Source organism: Astatotilapia calliptera, chromosome 18 (genome assembly GCF_900246225.1).
Source record: "Astatotilapia calliptera chromosome 18, fAstCal1.2, whole genome shotgun sequence".
In the NCBI taxonomy this organism is placed as follows: Eukaryota; Metazoa; Chordata; class Actinopteri; order Cichliformes; family Cichlidae; genus Astatotilapia; species Astatotilapia calliptera.
In genome coordinates this window covers 30,349,760-30,371,367 of record NC_039319.1, presented here as the reverse complement: position 1 = coordinate 30,371,367, position 21,608 = coordinate 30,349,760, and the positions used below count along the sequence as shown (strand labels likewise).

The 21,608-nt window shown below is 46.4% G+C and overlaps 2 protein-coding genes across 7 annotated transcripts in view; both read left to right on the top strand.

The window, feature by feature from the left end:
• The first annotated feature begins 4,374 nt into the window (after window positions 1-4,374).
• On the top strand, window positions 4,375-9,602 carry tyw3 (tRNA-yW synthesizing protein 3 homolog (S. cerevisiae)). Its single transcript, XM_026150399.1, has 6 exons — window positions 4,375-5,026; window positions 5,545-5,625; window positions 5,710-5,808; window positions 7,397-7,468; window positions 8,972-9,105; window positions 9,207-9,602. Exons 1-6 carry the CDS (start codon window positions 4,859-4,861, stop codon window positions 9,448-9,450), a joined length of 798 nt encoding a protein of 265 aa, XP_026006184.1. The 5' UTR covers window positions 4,375-4,858; the 3' UTR covers window positions 9,451-9,602.
• A 5,368-nt stretch (window positions 9,603-14,970) lies between these two features.
• Window positions 14,971-21,608, top strand: part of LOC113011019 (phospholipid phosphatase-related protein type 5-like) — a 31,218-nt gene continuing 24,580 nt past the window's right edge. For 2 of the 6 annotated variants that reach the window (XM_026150391.1, XM_026150390.1), the window contains exon 1: window positions 21,597-21,608. This exon is cut by the window's right edge. The gene's annotated coding sequence lies outside the window, so the exon portion shown is untranslated. Of the gene's footprint in view, window positions 15,066-15,509; window positions 15,711-15,742; window positions 17,159-19,379; window positions 19,399-19,896; window positions 20,105-21,596 lie in introns of those variants that run through there. The other 4 variants (XM_026150392.1, XM_026150393.1, XM_026150394.1 and 1 more) reach the window with 4 other exon arrangements.

The following is a 21,608-nucleotide window of genomic DNA, read 5'->3' as shown; positions in this document are numbered from 1 at the left end:
TCCTCATGCACTAGCGTGCAAGCACATGTCCACACAATCACAGAGAGAGAGAGCAGAGCAGTGGCACAAACTGATGACACCATCAACCCTCGACTTGGGTGTCTTAGAGGGACACCACACCATAGTGGCTGTTACAGCACCTTGTCATGGTGGAGGGGTTTGTGTGTCCCAGTGATCCAAGGGACTATGTTGTCCAGGGACTTTTACTGCCCCCTGGTAGTCTCCAAAAGCAAACAGGTCCTGTGTGAGGGGACCAGACGAAGAGCTCTTTATCGTGTTTTTTGTTGTTTTATTTTTGCTGCTTGCTGTCTTGTTTTCTGTGCTCTTTGCCAAGACTTGGATGTGGTGCCTTGCTTAGGATTACCATAATGACCCTAATATCAGTAAAAAGCACAGAATTGCTGCTTTCAGGAACTGCTGGAATTTTGCAATTGCACCAGTGGTTCAAGAGTCACGGTAGTTTGACACCGTATTCACACATAAGGATGTTCATAAGTGCACAACGCACCAGGACATCCTAAGTAGCACTCAGGTGAAGAGAAGGGCAGAGCTGTTAACTGATCAACACCTGGTGGCGAGTTGGATCAGGTGGTGGGAAAAGACGTCGGACAGACCTGGCACACCCAAATTTGCCAGGTGCACTGGGAATGCCTGGCAGAGGCCCCAGTCTAAGAGATCTTCAACTCCCACCCCCAGCAGAGCTACAAAAGATTTGATGGGAAGCTGGGGACACTGAGTCTGAATGGAACGTTCTACACCTCCATCCCTGAGGCTCCTGCAAGGAGCTGCAACTGCAAGGTGTTGCTTTTCAGGCTTGTTTAGCCTGTAGGATTTCTGACACAGCTGATGGGTACTGGCAGTCCAAATGGTTTGTGGCTCGGATCGTAGCTGAAGCAAAAACGCTGGTGTGGGAGATGTTTGGTGAGGCCATGGATCAAGACTTTCAGTCTGCCTTGAAGCAATTCTGGCAAATTTTCATGCAACTGAGGAGGGAAGCAGTGCTCTGCTCACACAGTGTATAGTGGGGGTGGGGTGCTGATGTGCTCAGGTAGTTGGGAGTTGGAAGGAATACTCCGAGGGCCTCCTTAATCCCACTGACACACATTCTGTAGAAGAAGCTGAGTTTGGGGACAAGGGGGACGACGAGCCCTCTCCTGAGGCCAGGTCACTGAGGTAGTTAGACAACTTCTTTGTGGCCCCTGGGGTGCACAGAGTTCTTGAATGCTCTGGATGTTGTAGGGCTGTTTTGGTTGACACACCTCTATACCATATCACATGGACATCTGGATGGTATCTCTGAAATGACAGACTGGGGTGGTGGATCCCATCTTTGATAAGGTGGTGGGTGTTCTCAAACTTCAGGGGGATGACACTACTCAGCCCCACTGGAAAGGTCTATACCAGGGTACTGGAAATGTGAGTCTGTCCATCAGTTCAACCTCGGATAGAGGAGGAACAATGCAATTTTTAACCTGGTCGCGGAACACTAGACCAGTTATTTATCCTTTCAAAAATATTTGAGGGTCCATGGGAGTTTTCCAAACCAGTCTACATGTGTTTTGTGGACCGAGAGAAGGCATTTCCTGGGTACACTGTGACGATAAAGGGATTGACATGGTCAGCAACAATGAGCAGTTCGCCTGTAACATTTAAACAATCCTCAGTGGGGGCCAAGGAGAGCAAAGTGTGCCAAGCAAATAAAGTCACTGTCATATTATCATCTGTCTTTGTTGGTTTTAATTTATTTGAAAACAAAAAACAACAACAACAAGAAAATATTCCCCACGCCATTATACCCCCGGCAGCCTGAACTGTTGATACAAGGCTGGATGGATCCTGCATGGATACTTTCAAGTTGTTTATGGCAAATTCTGACCCTACCATCTTAATGTCGCAACAGGAAACAAGACTTATCATACCTGGCAATCAATGTTCCCTCTAATGTTTCACGTGTCTGAGCGAACACACAAACTCCCCGAGCGTCCCTTGGACCACTGTGAGCGACAGCAGACGTGTGCACTGTGGTCACGCTGGCATCGAATCCATCCAAGTTACATGTTTTATTAAAGTAATCAAATTACAGCATTTATGTTAGACTACTTTTAATTAACTGTCCATGACCTGTGCAGCATGTTAACACTATTAGAAGTAAAAAATAATTTGAACTTCAATTTTGAAAACACAACTTTCTTTAAATAAAGCTCTGACTTGTATTCTGAGTCTGTGGTCTGGGAGAGAGTCTGTAACTCTGTCTGCAAAATACAGGATATAATGACCAATGTTGGGCAATTAATTATGTAGTTACTTCTTCAAAAAAGTAACTGAGTTTTGCAAACAACAAAGTTTTTTGCAGCTGTTTACCTAAAAATGCAGCCAAGACGTTTTTAAACAAACATTTCAAACTATTTACAGAACAATCAGCTGTTCTGCATCAAATCTGATGCCACACAAATTATTTGTGCCGCTCCAAAAATAATTTCTGTCCACTATGAGATGAAGGAGAACAGCAGCCTGATACCTGCAGGCCTGACAGCAGCAGATGTATCACTATCGTCTTTACCGTTTCTTCCCGCAGTAAACATAAACAACGACAGTATTCAGGAAGAAAACCAAACATTGCAGATATTTTATCATAACTCTGGTTTTACGTGGCCGATCAACACAATTTAAAAACTGGTATAAAGTCCACACTTTGTCCGTCAGTTGTTCCGTCTGTCCTGCTCACGTCTCCAATGGTTGTACACGTTGTCATTAATAGGGATGGGTATCGAAACCCGGTTCTTGTTGAGAACCGGTTCCCACTGTTTCAATTCCTTGGAATTGTTTGCCATTTTTGCAAACGATTCCCTTATCGATTCCAGTCGCCCCGAATGACGTCACCACGTTGCGGTGCGTCATTTACCTGGCAGGAAACACGGCGCCTAAACGGCTCAAACGCTCAAAAGTTTGGTTATACTTTACAGAACGAATGACAACAGGGCAACTTGCAATACTTGCAAAGTAGATATTTCATTTAAGGGAGGAAACACTACGAATATGCAAAAAACACGCGATGACCTTAAATGAATGTCGTGTTTTTAATTCCGCTCCGGACTCGTGAATCTCAACCCAGCAGCAGCGGTAACGTTTGCACCTCCTCTCCTGTTAATGCGGCAGGTAAATAATCAATAACAGTGCATATTATGTTAGCGCGATCTGCCTTATTACAAACCTGCCATTACTGTGCATTTAGGTGACCATGATGAGACAGAGTCTGGCTCAGATGCTGGCAGTTCTTGCTGCAGTCTACCGGTAGCGTCTCCTTTCAGGCAGGATAGACGAATGTCACCGAGCAGTGACTCAGTTTGTGGTCAAAGGCTTGCACCCGTTTGCCACAGCAGATGATTTTCAGTAAGTGAATGTGTTTAATTGTAGGCAGGGGCATTACTGGATATTCTTGTGTAATTGCTACAGAATAATTTATGTTATACTTTGTTGTTGCTACAGAAGAATATTTATTTTATTATTTTACATATACATTTTTTTCCTGGGGACCCTGTGACACCCCATTGAAGAGCCACAGGCTGGATCTCTTAAGATGTCACTGTTGGGTTTGTAAGGCCATGTTACTCCTAAATTTCTATCTTGTTCAAAGAGAAGATATAAAACAAAGTTCTAAGCTAATCGACCTTAGTGTTCTCCTTTTTTAAAAGAATCGATAAAGAATCAAATCGTTAAACAGAATCGAAAATGGAATCGGAATCGTGGAAATCTTATCAGTACCCATCCCTAGTCATTAACGTGGCTTCACTCCACATCAGCCGCTTTGCCAGCTAAAACACCGGCACATAAGGACGCTGTCATAGCTGCGTATATACGAATGTAAATCGCATTATTGGCTGGACTATGGGATAAGGTGGCATCGTTCTAATCCCATACGGGAGCAGCCAGTCACTGACTGACACTGCAGAACAGAATTGTTAAAGTTTTAATTTTAATTTCAATTCAGGTTAGATTTTTTCTTGTGCGCAACGCAGATTTTCTGTGCAGAGACCGTGCCAGCAGTGCGCAATTGCGCACGCGCGCAGCTTAGAGGGAACATTGCTGGCAATGTTTTTTCCAGTCCTCTATTGTCCAGTTTCAGTGAGTCTTTGTGACCTGTAGCCTCAGTATACTGGTCTTAGTTGACAGGAGTGGCAATTTCTGTGGCAACTTTAGTCCATCTGTTTCATTTCAGCGTTGAACCTGCTGCACTGAGAGATGCTTTTCTGCATACCTTGGTTTTAACAAGTGCCCTTTTTAAGTTACTATTGCCCTCCTACAGGCTTGGGGCAGTCTAGCCTTTCTCCTCTGCCCTTTGGCATTTTCACCCAGAGAACTGCAGCTCGATGGATATTTCCTCTTTTTCATCCTATTCTCTGTAAACTGTAGAAATGACTGTGAAAATCCCAGTAAATCAGCAGTTTCTGACATACTCAAACCAGCCCGTTGGTCACCAAGAACCATACCTTAGTAGCGTATGCTTCAACTTCAGCAGTAACACTAATGACCCCAAGGACACTGTTATTATAAAAGAGACACACAAAGAACTTCATATTGTTGCATGGAGGCCTTTTTGGCTACCGAGACGAGAGACTTGCTTCTAAAAGGGCCATCACCCAAAAAACGGTCTTCCCAGCTACACTTCCACTTAACTACAGCAGATGGCAGTGTCGCTGCTGACTGCCCTTCATCGGTTCCAGTCCCACTGAAGAAGAAGAACCAGCCCTCCGTGAAGCTAACAGCTAACATCCATGAAGTAAAAAGGGATGAAAGCTTATGACGGCCGGCTCATGCGACAGGCAAACCAGGTTAAAGTAGCGGCTCGGCGTGCGGAGCTATGGAGAAAAGCTTCGCTCAGTGGAAAAAGCAGTGCCTGAACAAAGCGGACCTGAGTAAGAAGGGCGCCGTGGACGAGGCCATCGAGCACGTCGTGTCTCTGCTCAACAGCCGGGAGGAGTACTTCACCACCAGCTCCTGCTCTGGGAGAGTCATCCTCATCGACGGGGTGAGTCTCACACACTTTTATTATAGAGGGATGTTTATGACAAATAGCTGGGAGAAAACGATTGCCTTCACATTTTATTTCTGTAATACCTCTGAACTGAAATCAGCTGAAACATGAAGCTGCAGAGGAGAGCATTGTGCTGTCAGCGATCGGAGAAGAGGAGCAGTTCTTGGAATCATTTGAAGGCTCCGGTTGATCTGACCTGGTTGCCGTAGTTTGCAGACTGTGTGACTTGAGACTGATTGTCAGCACATCGTCAGCTGTAGAGGTGAAAGTGTCTGACCTGATCGCTGTTGCAGTGCTGCAGACTGGTTCAAGATGCAACACTCTGGGAGGCGTTCGTCATTATCGTTGTTGGACGTATTCAACATCCCTTTTGTTTTGCTGTCTTGGTTTCATGGTGTTTTCTTAAGTTGCAGTTTGTTTGACAGCAAACCGCATCCTGACTGCTGTCGGAGCAAACAAACAAAAACCATGGAAATCTGTACTGAAACATGACAGTTGTCCCCCCTCTCTAGGCTCCAGAGAGCAGTGCTGTCCAGAAACAGAACTGTGCCTGGCTGTTTGTCTCACATCACAAGTGTACCTCAGAGGACCTGGTGAGACTCGTGGTGTCCTGATGATTAATACCCGTCGTGGCTGAATGTGCTGTTTTATCACATGCCTGTGTGTGTGTTTTCTAGCTGTCTGCTCTGGCCGGGTGCTCCGGTGATGCTGTGTTGAAGTTTGAGCCCTTTGTACTCCATGTTCAGTGCCGACGGCTGGAAGACGCACAGCTGATGGTGAGTCTTTCTTAGGAGAAACAAATAATTTGTCACATTTTCTGGTTAGTTATCTCTCAAAGGCAGCTCTACTAATCTTTTAGGCTTGAACGTGACCCTTGCTTATGCTTAGTGACTTGTTTCTGCCGTTCATATATGTCATATTTAAGAAGCACAACACCGACAGGAGTCAAGATCTTTACTGACATGAAGAACACACGTTTCATCCCCTAAATCTTTCCTCACTGTGGTGAGTCCTCCAGTGTTTCTGTGTATATGCTGATGCCTGCACGTGTGTAAATGGGGCTTTTGCCAGCGTAACTACACGCTGTGCAGTCTTGGACCACATGCTGTAGCTCCTTCAGCTCTGCAGCGGTGGGGCTTTGGGCTTTGACCAGGCTTCAGGTGCTGAAGGTCCATCTCAGGTTGTTGGACATGGTGAGACCAAGGACGTTTTAGTTGTTCATAGTAAGAAATATGAGAATACAGGAGAGTGAAACAATAAGACCAAACTGTGTGTGGGTAACACTGTGACTCAAGTTTCATATACGAACCATCCAGTTGCCTTTGGTCATGTAGTTGACAACATCCAGCTTCAGGTGCTCTCGCACTGCTCTGTTTACGTGAGGAGCTGTGAAAGGTACAGGGTGAAGCCTAACATGCTAGCACACAAGTGAAGGTTTTTTAAACCCACGATGCTGCAGTACATCTCTGTAGTTCGTGAGCAGGTCAGTGCTGCTATGGCCATAGCTCCTACTGAAGGAGAAACACTAACTGTGGGTCAGAAACTCACTCAGCCTCGCTTCAAAGGAGCTAAAATACATTTCGCTCAGTGAAACCAATTTATGTGGTGATGAGCTGATTAAGATGAAACCTTACTGAGATGACCTCAGACATTTGTAATGTTTTATAGTTTTCTTTCTTTGGCTACGACGTGACGATTGTTCCCACTTATGGCCATTCGACACACATGTAGCGCAGATCACTGCCCACTGTAGAGGCCCTGCTCACAGAGATGCTCTCACACTGTGTTCAGTTAGCTTTGCAGGGAAAACTGTGACTCCTATAAATTCTGCTTTGTTTTTCCTTTTTACACCTTTACAAAGAAAGACCCTTTTTGACACACTTTAATTTGAATGCTTAAAGCTTTTATGCAGTGCTGCTGTCACTGCTGAACGTGGCACATGCTGCTGACAAATCCTCTGTCAGCTGTTATGTAAAGCAGCTAGCTCATGCCTTAGTGCAGGGGTGTCGAACTCCAGGCTTCGGTGTCCTGCAGGTTTAGATCCCACCCTGGGTCAACACACCTGAATCACATGATTGGTTCATTAACAGGCTTCTGGAGAACTTCAAGACATGTCGAGGAGCTAATTTATCCATTTAAATCTGCTGTGTTGGATCAAGGACACATCTAAAACCTGCAGGACACCGGCCCTCCAGGCCTGGAGTCCGACACCTGTGCCTTAGTGTCACTATTCTCTAACATTGTCAACACACTACAAAGTATTAGGATCACCTCTAACACCAAAGAGAGGATTGTTTAGGATCGAGTCTCAATAATTTATCCAGGTAAACTGTGTGTGTGTCTAACATGTCGTCTCACCTGCAGCATTCAGTGGCCATCGACTCCGGCTTCAGGAACTCAGGCCTCACTGTCGGCAAGAAGGGAAAAATCATCACGGTATGCTTAAAAATGAATCTGAATCCTTTTGGCCGGGCTCGTTACACTGATGCATTTATCAGTGTGTGTGTGTGTGTGGGGGGGGTCGTATTTTCAACGATTGCCATGTTTATATTTGTATGTATGTTAGGGCTGCTCGATTATGGCAAAAATGATAATCACGATTATTTTCACTGAAATTGAGATCTCGATTATTTGTTTTTTACCTCTTTTCAACCAACAGCAGTCACTCTCCAAATAACTTCTGCTTAGCTTTCCGAGCTTCCCTCGGGTCCTCTTAATTGCTGTGACACGTGTTCGAAATGCATAGAGGTGCGCTCGATTTTCCACACGGAGCAGCGCGAGAGTAAAGCATGAGGGAGGGGCTAATAATCGGCTCAGTCATTTTTAATGATCGTTGAAAGCCCAGATCGTAATCGTGATTAAAGTTCGATTAATTGAGCAGCCCTGATGTATGTAACCTGCTGTGCATGTCTGTTGTAAGAGGGCTTGCACAGGAGGATGAGTGGGAGTGAGGTCGCTGTGATGTTTGGGGGAGGTTGAAGGCCATCAAAGTGAATTCCAGTGTCAGTGATTATCGGACTAACAGTTTACAGACAGTGTTCTTATTGATCAAAGCTAGATGCTGAGTAACAAGTAGAAATGTAACTATAAGAGTTTGACAGTAGTGATGAAAGCACAGAAACAGTGAACATTAAAGTCAGCTGACTCCTGCACGATGACACGCCGTCGTGATGCAGCTGTTGAGCCGAATGGATCAGAAGTAGACTTCATGCAAGTGGCAGCCTGCCCCGTGCTCGCTGCTAACACGGCGTGGTCTATAGAGCAGCAGCCCCACTGCCATTAGGTGTTGGATGAAATCATGTATAAGAGCAGTACTGAGACGTTATGATTGATGCCACCAGGCTACATCTCCGTGAGAGGTTCCCAGGACATGTTGTCTCATTAGAACAATGCTGTGATGACAGCAGGGCTCCAGCCGCTGCAACGCTCCGTTGGATAAGTGACGGAGAACTGACGGTTCTTTTGGGGGGCTTTTCTACACTAACTGACACTCAGAGGTTACCACAAATTTTCACTCAGTCCCACACATGTTCATGCAGTTGCTTTGTTCAGGTTTCATTTTAGTTCAATTCAGTTTCTTCTATATAAGGCCAACTCACAGCAGCATTCAGCTGAACGCATTTTCCATCCCCAGCTGCTCTTTGCAGAAGTACCTTGTCTGACACACACACACACACACACACACACACACACACACACACACACACACACAGGGTTCAGTATCTGTGGCCTAGGATACTTGAATACATGAAGGCTGGAGTAGCTAACGATTGAACCTCTGGTAGTCGACACTCTGCATCCACAGCTGCCCACATGTATATGCCCTCTTTGTATAATACAGTTACAATGATTCAGTAAAATTAGACCTTCGTTGTCGGCATTTCTTCCATAAACTGTAGCATAGTAATAAAAATGTCTTTACTGCATTTGTCCCTGTAGGCAGTCCGTAGCACCCATGGCCTGGAGGTTCCTCTGAGCCATGATGGAACGCTCCTACTTCCACAGGAATACATCACCTATCTAACACAGGTAGCCAATCAGAAGATGGAGGAGAACCATAGAAGGATATTCAGGTCAGTGTGTTGGTTGGCTGTAAAGTCAGAGGCATACTGGAGTCTCACTGGATTTCCTGTCAAACATGTGATTTTTCTCTCTCTCTCTCTGCTGCCAGCAGGTTCTACCAGAACCTCCACTCAGCCCTGCTAACAGAGAAACTCCAAAGAGTCCAGATCCAAGATCCTCATGATGCTCCGGAGACAGAAAAGGGGACAGACGAAGAGGAGGAAAAGGAGGAGAGGAAAAAAACTAGTGTATATAAACGGAGGCGAAAGAGGGAGCAGCATGAGACAGACGGTTGCCATGGTGATGGGGACTGTAGTGTGCCAGGGCTAGAAGACTGTCTGGATCTGTTCACGTGAACTAATGGCTCAGTTTCACAGACTGGTTTCACTGGATTCTAGAGTTTCCAGTTTTCAGTTTTAGAGATTGCTAGTGTTGCAGTGATGATGGGCTTTCATCACTGTGATCACCATGGTAACAACGACATTAAAGCAAATACCAAAACAGAAAAGACTGAAGGGATCAGTTATTTGAGTTCTTATTTGTGTATAGAACGAAAAAATAATTCAAAGCATAATATGTGAACTTAGAGTTTATTTACATGCTGTGACCACTAGAGTGCAGCAGTGCTCAGAAAAATGATTGACTTGAGTTACATTAGAATGGAGGGCGAACACCGTGACCTGAAATACAGAACCTGACAGTATGAAGCAATCCTGGCACATAAAACTAAGACATTGTATTTACTGAAACATATTTTGATGCTAGCAACACACATTCAGAAACATCTTTCCTTTGATTATCTCTGAGTCTTAGGCTGTATCCCAATTCAGGGTCTGCCGCCTTAAAGGCTGCATTTTAAGGCCGATTACGTCACAGCGACGCGACGAAGGCTGTCCCAATTGAAAGGCCGTTCAATAGTTGACCTTAGAAAATGTGATCATTTTGTGGATAATTAAAGTCAGTCATATATCCACAAACACAACAAGCTGAAAGTCAGTGATGCTGCTCGGTTTGCAGTCCTGAACATCACGGCACAAGCAGGATTCACTGCACTGTTAATGTGAGCTATGTTATATTGCTGCCTCTGTTCGGTGGTGTCGAGCCAAACGCACTTTAACGTGTGTGTGAACGAGCTGACGGTTCACTCGTTAAGCTGAAAGAAAGATGCTTTAATCACAGCAGTCACACATGTGTCCACTGCACCATCTGGAACTCTTCTTGTTTACACTCGTAATAACACAAACACTAAATCCTGCTTCTCTGTGCTGTTGTGTAGCAGTGTGTACACCTGAGACTGTCACCTGTCTGTCTGTCCTGCACTCTCTCTCTGTTTCTTTCTCTCTGATTGTGGAATAAAAGTATGAACATGTGTTTATAAGTTACACTTGTTTGAATCCTGCAGCTTATCACACATTTGATTTCCATGTGTGACGACTGCAAGTGTCCAGAGCAGGGGTGGGCAACTCCAGGTATATATACAGATATATATACATATATACATGTATATGTTCTGTATATGTTCTAATCGCTCTAATAGGATATTATGGTCGACAGTATCGAACGCTGCACTGAGGTCTAGCAGGACAAGCACAGAGATGAGTCCACTGTCAGAGGCCATAAGAAGATCATTTGTAACCTTCACTAAAGCTGTTTCTGTGCTGTGATGAGCTCTGAAACCTGACTGAAACTCTTCAAATAAACCTCTGCAGATGATCTGTTAGCTGTTTGACAACTACTCTTTCAAGGATTAAAGAATAATTCTCACAGCTTTTCACAGAAGAATATAAAGTCATGAGTAAGGCCACGGGAGGTGATCGGTCTCTGTTTCTGTGCCGGATTTGGTTTTGTCTCCAGCTTTGAGTGCAGTGGGCATGTCTCTAACACTCATGGCGATTGTTGCCGACTTGAAGATTGTGGAATGCATTTATAAGCACATAATTAACCCTGAAGGAAGGCTTGCGTGTTCCTGCAGAGAAATAACTCGTTCTTTTACTCCCAGTGCAGAGCGCTTATTGAGCCTTTTGTACCAGAGTTGGCATTTAGTGAATTAGGAGCAATTTTAGATTTACTCCTGATGTATTTTTTTTTTAAAAAACATGTTTTTAGTGTTTTTTGGGGCTTCTAAAACGTGTTAGCAGCTCAGCGTCACAATTTTATGTTTCATGTTGAAAAATTGAAGCTTTGCTGCAAGTCCTAATCCAAAATGTCATCACGATTGCTTCTGTGCCTGAAGCGCTGCGGCCGTTTCTTATTGCGTCTTGTTGAGGCATGAGTGCGGTCGCAGGTCTTGAACCACAGTTGTGAGTGTGCTACTCTTTCAAGGATGTTTGATATGAAAGGAAGGTTGGAGATTGGCCTATAATTAGCTAAGACTGCTGGGTCTAGAGATGCTTTTTGAGTAAAGGTTTAACTACAGCCAGCTTGAAGGCCTGTGGTACATAGCCGATCATTAGAGATAGGTTGATCATATTTAAGATTGAAGCATTAATTAATGGCAGGACTTCTTTGAGCAGTTTTGTAGGAATGGGGTCTAAAAGACACGTTGATGGTTTGGAGGAAGTAATTATTGAAGTTAACTCAGAAAGATCAATTAGAGAAAAAGAGTCTAACATCCAGACTGGCCAACAGCCTGTATCCACAGGCTGTGAGGCTCCTGAACTCTCTGCCCCCCTCTCACGGACAATAACCATATCCAACTTCTTAATAGCAATGAACTGGTCTGCATTGGTGCATCATATCTTTATTCTCTTCCCCCTCCTGCCCCCCCCCCCTCTTTCTTAAATAGATAACTATCATATCTGATATCATATCTCACAGTACAATAATATTGAATGGGTTGCATTGTTGTATTTTGTCATGTTTCTCAGGTCTTTGTCTGAATTTCTACGAACATTATTGCTAAGGATTGTCTTATTGCATTGGAGTCACACTGGGTTAAATATGTACACTTGGGTTTTAAGGGGTATTTATTATTTTCTTCTTTTTTTTGGGTTGTATGGAAGCCCCAAACGCAATTTCATTGTTCTTGACAATGACAATAAATAAATAAATAAAATAAATTAAAAAAAAAACTTAACATCAATGGTACTAAGAGTAACTGTAGATAATATTACATCTGTGGGATGATTACTGGTCATTTTTTCTCTAATGATAAAAATTTTATTTGTGAAGAAGTTCATGAAGTCATTACTAGTTAACGTTAAAGGGATTGTTGGCTCAACAGAGCTCTGACTTTTTGTCAGCCTGGCTACAGAGCTGAAGAGAAACCTGGGGTTGTTCTTATTTTCTTCAATCAGTGATGAATAGTAAGATGTTCTGGCTTTGCGGAGGGCTTTCTTATAAAGCAGCAAACTATTTCTCCAGGCTAAATGATGATCCTCTAAATTTGTGACACGCCATTTCCTCTCCAGATTACGAGTCATCTGCTTTAGTCAGGTACTTCTGATTTAAGGCCTTAGTTGTCATGGTGCTGGGTCGGTGACCCAGCGTTTTGAGTTTATTGTCATTATTTTCTAGTTTATTCTGGTTTTGTATTTATTCTTTGGGTTTAGTTCTCGTGTCTTATTGTCCCCACCTGTGTCTTCTCTCTGTGCTCTGTTTGTGTCCCCGGGTTTTGTGTTTGTAAAACAGTCTGTGAGGTTCCTGTTTTACTTTGTAGGTCTGTGTCTCGTTATGCCCATTAGTTCCAGCTGTGTCCACCCCTGCATGTCACTTCCTCATTACCTGGTTTGTATTTATAGTGTGTGTTTGCCTCTGTTTGTTGTCGCTCTGTCTGTGTATTTTGGTATTCCTTGCGGCTCTCTGCTCTCCTTTCCCTGCATGTCCTCATGTTTTCAGGTTTGTTTATTAGTTTTCCCAGTTTAGGCTTTAGTTGCTCCTTGTTCCTTATATCCTGTTTTGTACTTTCATTACAAATAAACACTTACTCACACCCCAGCCAGTACCTGCACTTTGGATCCTTTTCTCACTACACCACACGACTGCTGCCCCAGCCGTGACAGTACGGAGCAACCACAAAATGGATCCAGCGGACTTACCTGGAGAGAGCAATCTCGCACGCGTCTTACGCCTGGTGGACTGGATAACCCACACATCTAATGCCAGGGCAAAACTTGTGGGAATGAACGTGACAGAAACAATCCTTGAAGGAAATCCCTATCTCCGCCAGGCTAGAGGATTTACGGTAGTGATGGGCAGATGAAGCCCCATGAAGCACTGGAGCTTTTCATCCAATTGGTTCACCCCAACGCGAAGCTTCATGAAGCTTCATTTGCTCTAGCAGGACACCTACTGGACGTAAAAATAATTAGCTGGCATGAATTTGAAGAGTGTGGCATTTTGCACACAGCCTGTAAATGTCAACAACAAAAGGAGTGTGTAAAACATGTATATTGTAGTGATGGCAGTATACTGTGTATATTTATGCTGGCAGTATGGAAAATGATTATTTGCGGCAAAGTTCGAACCGCTTCATGAACCAGTCACGTGGTACAGCCGGGCAGCGAGGCTTCGGACGTCATCATTTTCAGCTCCTCCCATAAATGAAGCAAGCCTCGATACGCGCTTCGCGGAAACGCCCCCTCCATTACTCGACACACGCTCCGAAGCCTCGATACAGAACGTCCCATCACTAATTTACGGACTTAATCGCCGATCTGCATGAAGCCCGGGAGGCGGTGCAGGGTCGGGAATCAGCTGACTTTGTCTGGCAGCAGCGAGCAATGGCCTTCCCAGAGCCGCCGCGTCAGTTTCACCTGCTGGAGATTTTGCCTGGCCCGCTGGATGTGGTTTTTCCCGGCCCGTTGGAGCCGGCAGCCGCCAGTGTGTCAGCCCACAGCCGGATTTTGGGACTTCACTGCGGCTGGCTGTGGTGAATGAGAAGGACACTAGTATTGTTTCTGAGACTATTTTTTGGGGGGGGGGCTGTGTGTTGTATGATGAAGGATAGCAGTCGTAGTTTACCTACCTCCATCATAACTGACCTCACCCAAGTGGGCATTTTTTAAAACTTCCATGAAAGTTACAGGCTGTGTTTCTTCCGCTCCTTCTGAGCCTGGATTTGGTAACTCTGAGACAATTAACCCCACTCAGAGGATGTTAGGGACAGTTTTTCACCTGCTCCACTTCTGCTACAATCGGCAGTACAGTCAGCCACTCTGAGTGAGTCAGTCACTCACTCAGCCTGTAGTTTTGCCGTTAGACCAATTATCAGTTCTGTCATTAGTTCACTTATCAGCTCAGCCATCAGCTCTGCCATCTGTGCAGCCTTTAGTGCAGCCTGTAGCACTGTCTGCAGTTCAGTTACCTGCCTCCTCATCCACTCATTCCTCTATTTTGTCACCTGTAGAGCCTTTGCTTTTACCTGCCTCTGTAAAGGAAGCTATGGCAATACATCCTCGCCTGGTCCAGCCTCATCCTCATCCACGCCTGGTCCAGCCTCATCCTCATCCACGCCTGGTCCAGCCTCATCCTCATCCACGCCTGGTCCAGCCTCATCCTCATCCACGCCTGGTCCAGCCTCATCCTCGTCCAGCCTCATCCTCATCCACGCCTGGTCCAGCCTCATCCTCGTCCAGCCTCATCCTCATCCACGCCTGGTCCAGCCTCATCCTCGTCCAGCCTCATCCTCATCCACGCCTGGTCCAGCCTCATCCACGCCTGGTCCAGCCTCATCCACGCCTGGTCCAGCCTCATCCACGCCTGGTCCAGCCTCATCCACGCCTGGTCCAGCCTCATCCTCGCCTGGTCCAGCCTCATCCTCAGCCTCATCCTCGCCTGGTCCAGCCTCATCCTCAGCCTCATCCTCGCCTGGTCCAGCCTCATCCTCAGCCTCATCCTCGCCTGGTCCAGCCTCATCCTCGCCTGGTCCAGCCTCATCCTCGCCTGGTCCAGCCTCATCCTCGCCTGGTCCAGCCTCATCCTCGCCTGGTGGTCGTCGGGTATCAGCCTCCCTCTCCAGAACTATTTCATGGTGAGTTGGATAAGTGTGCAGGATTTCTCACACAACTCACTTATTTTTTTCGTCAGCAAATTCACTTGTACCCTGGTGATGGAGATAAGATTTCATTCTTTGTGCAACTGTTACGTGATCGCGCACTACAGTGGGCCCAGGCAGTGCTGCGATCCCACCCCGAAATCTCCTACCCCGATTTTTTGTCTAAGTTTAAGAGCGTTTTTGACAAAGGATCCGAGGCTGCCGCCGCCGCTCAACGCCTGTTAAATCTCAAACAAGGTAGACGTAGGATGTCGGATTATTCTGTCGATTTCTGGGTTTTGGCTGAGCAAACGGGGTGGGGGCAGGAAGCGCTGAAGAGTGCCTTGCTAAATAACATCTGTGATGAATTGAAAGGCGAACTGATAATGCATGACCTGCCTGCCTCTCTTGACTCTCTAATGGCTCTGTGCATTAAATTAGATGATCACCTTCGGGCTCGCAGAGACCTCCGGGGGCGGGCCTTTCAGGAGCCACGGGTGCTCATGGACCCACCAGCGGGGGAGTGGAGGGCTAAACCCAGTGCTGCCCACAGTGGCGAGCTAAGCAAGGAAGGCGAGCAGCCCATGCAGCTGGGTCGCTCACGGCTAACACCCGCGGAACGTCAGCGACGCATGGTGTCTGGTGAGTGCCTGTATTGCGACCGTAAAGGCCACTTCATTGCCACCTGTCCATCTCGACCAAAAGGGGGCGCCCGCCCGTAGTTAAGGGAGTACTGGTGGGCGACCTGTCTAGTAAAAGCTCCCTTCCGCGCTTAATGTTACTGGCCAAGTTAACAGTCTGCACAAAGACCCATTCTGTGATGGCGTTAATTGACTCCGGCGCGGAACAGAACTTTATCGATTCAGCCCTCGCGGAAGAATTAGGAGTTGGTTCTGACCCTCTACCTCATCGTTTACATGTCACCGCCTTATCTGGATAGCAGCTGCCTGATATAACCCATGTCTCAGAGCCCGTGTCACTCACACTCTCCGGCAACCACACCGAGGTGCTAAGCCTATTCGTGTTTAAAGCTCCTCAAACACCGCTTGTCTTAGGTCATCCCTGGTTGCGACAGCATAACCCTCATATTGACTGGAAATCCGAATGCGTGGTGGGCTGGGGAGTGGATTGTCACATGAATTGCCTCCGGGCTGCTACTCCGCCCTCCGCGTCTCCTCCAAATAACCTGTCTGAGCCTCCGGATCTCACCTCTGTTCCACCTGTGTATCACAACTTGGCTGAGGTTTTTCGTAAAGATCGTGCACAATCGTTACCACCTCATCGGCCGTATGACTGCGCCATTGATCTTCTCCCAGGCGCCACACTTCCCACCTGTTGCCTTTATAGTCTCTCCCAACCTGAGAGAGCATCTATGGAGAAATACATCACGGACTCACTGGCAGCAGGCATAATCCGGCCGTCCTCTTCCCCTGTGGCAGCTGGCTTCTTCTTTGTAGAAAAGAAGGACAAGTCCCTCCGCTTTCAACACCCATCTGGGGCATTTTGAGTACCTGGTGATGCCCTTTGGGCTGACTAACGCCCCAGCAGTTTTCCAGGCCCTCGTAAATGACGTCCTCCGGGACTTTATCAATCGGTGCGCGTTTGTCTACTTATCTTCTCTAAAACAGTGGCGGAGCACGAGACACACGTCAGACAGATTCTGCAGCATTTGCTAGAAAACAGACTGTTTGTGAAAAGCGAAAAATGTGACTTTCATGTGGACTCTGTGGCCTTTCTCGGATACATAATAGAGCGGGGTGATCTAAAACCAGACCCAGCGAAAGTCCAAACAGTGCTTACCTGGCCCGAACCCCCAAACCGTCGACAGCTCCAGCGCTTTTTAGGCTTTGCCAACTTCTACCGCCGCTTCATTCGAGATATCAGTAAACTCGCTCTGCCTTTAACCAGAATCACTTCTCCTAAAGTGTCTTTTCAGTGGGACCAGTCTGCGCAGGAGGCCTTCCTACATCTCAAAGAACGGTTCGCTAGAGCGCCTATCCTCTGCCAACCCGACCTCAAACAACAGTTCGTCGTTGAGGTGGACGCGTCAGATTCCGGGGTCGGAGCGGTGTTGTCCCAACGGACGGAGGGTAAGCTCCACCCTTGCGCCTTTTTCTCTCACCGTCTCTCCCCAGCAGAGCGTAATTATGATGTTGGAGACCGGGAACTTCTGGCTATCAAGTTAGCACTGGAGGAATGGAGACATTGGCTAGAGGGAGCCACTCAACCATTCATCGTGTGGACAGACCACAGAAACCTGGAGTATCTCCGAGCCGCAAAGCGACTCAATCCCCGGCAAGCGAGGTGGGCTCTCTTTTTCACGAGTTTCAACTTTTCAATTACTCACAGACCCGGGAGCCGCAATGTGAAGCCAGACGCCCTCTCCCGACTGTATGACTCCTCTGAAGCGGAACCCGAGCCAGGTCCGATTCTTCCAGCCTCCTGCTCCATCGGCACGGTGACCTGGGAAATCGAATCTCAGATTAAGGAAGCTCAGAAAACAGAACCAGATCCCGGGACCGGGCCCCCAGGTCAGTTGTTTGTGCCCTCCTCTGTTCGTTCTCAGGTACTGCAATGGGCACACGCCGCCCGGTTCACCTGTCACCCGGGGGTACACCGAACCATACAATTCCTCCAGCATTACTTCTGGTGGCCCACTTTGGCTCGGGATGCACGGGAATACGTTGCCGCCTGCACGACCTGCGCCCATAACAAGTTGTCTAACCAACCCCCCTCCGGATTGCTACGACCACTACCCACTCTGGGACGGCCTTGGTCCCACATAGCCTTGGATTTTCTAACCATTGTGGACAGGTTTTCTAAAGCTGTCCATTTCGTTGCCTTGTTCAAGCTGCCTACGGCCCTGGAGACCGCTCACCTCCTCACCACGCATGTGTTCCGCCTCCATGGAATTCCAGAGGACATTGTGTCAGACCGTGGCCCCCAGTTCACGTCGCGGGTCTGGAGGGAGTTTTGCTCCGCCCTCGGCGCTAAGGTTAGTCTGTCCTCTGGATTCCATCCCCAGACTAACGGGCAAGCTGAGCGGGCGAGCCACGAACTGGAGGCTGCTCTGCGGTGTGTGCTGTCCACAAATCAAACGACCTGGAGTGAACATCTGCCATGGATTGAGTACGCCCACAATTGCCTGACTTCCTCAGCCACTGGAGTTTCACCTTTTGAGGCGTCATTAGGATTCCAGCCTCCGCTCTTTCCAGCCGTTGAGGGTGACCTCTCTATGCCGTCCGTCCAACACCACCTGCGTAGATGTCGCCGGGTGTGGAGAACCACCCGAACTGCCCTCCTCCGGACGAAGGCACGTAACAAACAGCTCGCGGACCGCCATCGGACACATGCGGTCCGACAAAAGGTATGGCTGTCCACCCGCTATGTGCCCCTCCGGGCGGAGTCCAAGAAACTGTCTCCAGCTTTTATTGGGCCATTCGAAATCGGTGCGCTTGTGAACCCTGTGTCTGTTCAGTTGAACCTTCCACGCAACATGCGTGTCCACGACGTTTTCCATGTCTCCCAGATTAAGCCCTTGCTCTCCAGTCCTTTGTGCCCTCCTTCCGGGCCCCCGCCTCCCGCCCGGTTCGTTGATGGGCTGCCGGCGTATGGCGTCTCCCGCATTATGGACTCCCGGCGCTGGGGGCGGGGGGTCCAGTATTTGGTCGATTGGGAGGGCTACGGGCCGGAGGAGCGCTCCTGGGTGCCTCGCTCGGCTGTCTTGTGTCGGCGCCTGCTCCGTGACTTCCACTGCCGGCACCCTCGTAAGCCCGGTGGGTCGCCGGGAGGCTCCCGTTGAGGGGGGGTGCTGTCAGGGTCCCTGTGCCTACCCGGTTGGCTCAGTATGGCTACATATGTTTTTGTATTCTTTTTTTTGTTCCTGCTCTCTCCCTTCCCCCCTTTCCCTCCTCCCTCTGCCTGGGCGGAGCTCACCTGTGGGCTCCTGCTCTTGGCCCACGCACCTGTGGCTCATCACGAGTGATCCAGCTCCTTTATAAGATGGCAGCTCTGTGTTTCTCGTCGCTGGACCGTTGCCGACCCTCGTCAGTGTAACCCCAGCTCAATTACTTCTAGAGTGCTTTCACAGCGATTTGCCTTACTATCCCTTCGTGTCTCTGTGTACAGATTCCCTGGACCAATCCCTGTGTTACCCGAGTGAGTGGAGTGTGAAGAGGAGTGGACGGAGTGTGTGTGTGTGACTATCGGCGTCTTTCCCGTTCGTGGTGTGGACCCCCGGAGCCCGGCTTTCCCCTCACTTTTGTAAATAATCACCTGGTGTATCATAATAAAGACTCTTGTGCTTTCAAGACCTAGAGCCTGCGCGTGAGTCCGTTCAGTCGCAGTGTGACAATTTTTAAACATGTTTCTAAACAGGCTCCACCACTCTGCAGTCTGCCCCCCCAACCCACTACTAGCAACCATCATGATCCCCCGGCCAGCTCCTTTCGCCAACCTACACAGCTATGCGGCCTCCCCAGCAAATAGTCTGCGTTCAGTACCTTTTCTAACGACTGTATGCTTTGAAACAATAAGCTGCATCACAATTACATTGTAATCTTAACTTCAAAACACTAATTTATGCTGCTGAATATCATCTTATTTTGCTTTTTTAGATTCCAGAGAGTCTCAGGCCAGTTCTAAAATTTTGTACTATGACATTTTATGAACAGGCTAAATTGTAAATAGTTCTAACAGATTGAACTACTTGAACATGAATGCAAAATGTGAAGCCATCACTTATGAATATCGTTGTTTTTCTCATCACAATGCTTGTCCAGTTTATCACAAGCCAGTATTCTTTGTGTTATTGTTTTTTTTTTAACAGATGCAGCCTTCTAAAAATGTATAACCATGGGGAGAGAGCTGATCAGAGAAGTCGGGGACCTCCGTGAGGAGTTCAGAGCCTCCGTTAATCTTGCAGCACTGAACCTGTTGATGCCGGTGTATTGCCTCTGGATTAGCCTTTTAACAACATAGATGAGATGAACAATGCAGAGGCAACTCTGCAATGACTAGAGGCAAATTAAGCACTGGTAAGTTCTTAAAGGTTAGGGGACTTTTGTAACCCAGAACTTTAAAAATTGTCCAAGTTGGTTAAACTGCTTAAAAATGGCCTTCTGCTGTATGTTCTGCTTGAATATACAACAGCAGGCTATCGTTGGAAGATCCAACAAATCGGAATAGAAATATATTTCACTGCAAATGGTTTGGCTTATTTATTTTATCTCTAGAAAATTAGGCTTTGAGCTATTCAACTAATGGCTCTTTGGGAATCGGTGAAGCAGCAGTTTGCTGATTTCTGCCTTGTGACTTTCATATTAATCAACCTAGTAGTTTAGATGCTTTCTCCCTGCTGAAGACAATTGACAAGAGGTTATTCATATTTAAGATCTAATTTGGTCTTTTTTTCTTCTTCGTTTTGTTTGTTTTTGTCCTAGTTGGCCTAACTCGACAGGTAAACGCTGTTTCTGAGTTTGCCTTTCCCCGAGCAGTGCAGAAATGTCTCTGCTACGCTCCAAATCGGATAGCTGGTGCAGGATGCCCGATACCGGAGTAAACATTTAAAAAAACAAAACACAAAAACTGACTTGGACCTAATACATGTAACAAAGAACCTTTTTCATATCATAAATTACTTTGTTATTGATATAGAGATTTCTGTCATTTTTAATTGCATAATGCGAGATGCTTCATATTATAGGGATATTATTATGGACGTGACAAATTGTAAGATAATGTCCAGCATATAAAGGGTATCCTGTTTGTGGATCATACACAGGGATTCAAGGAGCTTTATTTGTCATTCGCATCACATGTTAACATGAGGTGGAACAAAATTATGTACACACGGTCCCGGAGTGAAAAGAAACAAAAATAATGAAGAAGAGGAAGGGTTTTGTTTTGTTTGTTTTTTTTAGTAATAAATAAATAGTTGGGGTTTTTGTTTTGGTTTTTTAACAAACAGAAATGACAAGTAATAAGAAAATACAATAAATAATACAATAAGTAAAGTGCAACAACCTGAGTACCAGGGAACCTCCCCATTTATCTGGGCTTAGGACTAGCACTGGGACTCCACTGGCCTGTGGCTCCCCCATGGCTGGGTTATCAGATGGGTTTCCCATTATTTTCAGTAGCTTTTTGAAACAGTTTTTTGATCTAAGTAGACATGTCAGGCATACATTTTAACAACTATGTAGCTCTTTGTAGTGAGGTAGAATGATTAAACAAAGCTTAGATTTATTTGATCTTTCTCCAAATAGGAGTAAAGACTTTCTGGAGGTGTTACAGAAATGACCAAAACCCCAAAATGAATTGAAATGTTTAAAATTTTTAAAAACTGTCTTCTTTTGTTTGGTTCTCTATGTCTGTCACAACAAAAAAAATCACATTTAGAAACTTTAAAATGTCAGATGACACGTGATTACATTCATCTTTTATTTACAGTCTATTGACCTAACCTGTGACGTGTATTGAAAAGCTCTCAATGCTATCTCCCATTCACTCGACCTGCTCTTTAGTGAGTTTGTGTTCAAC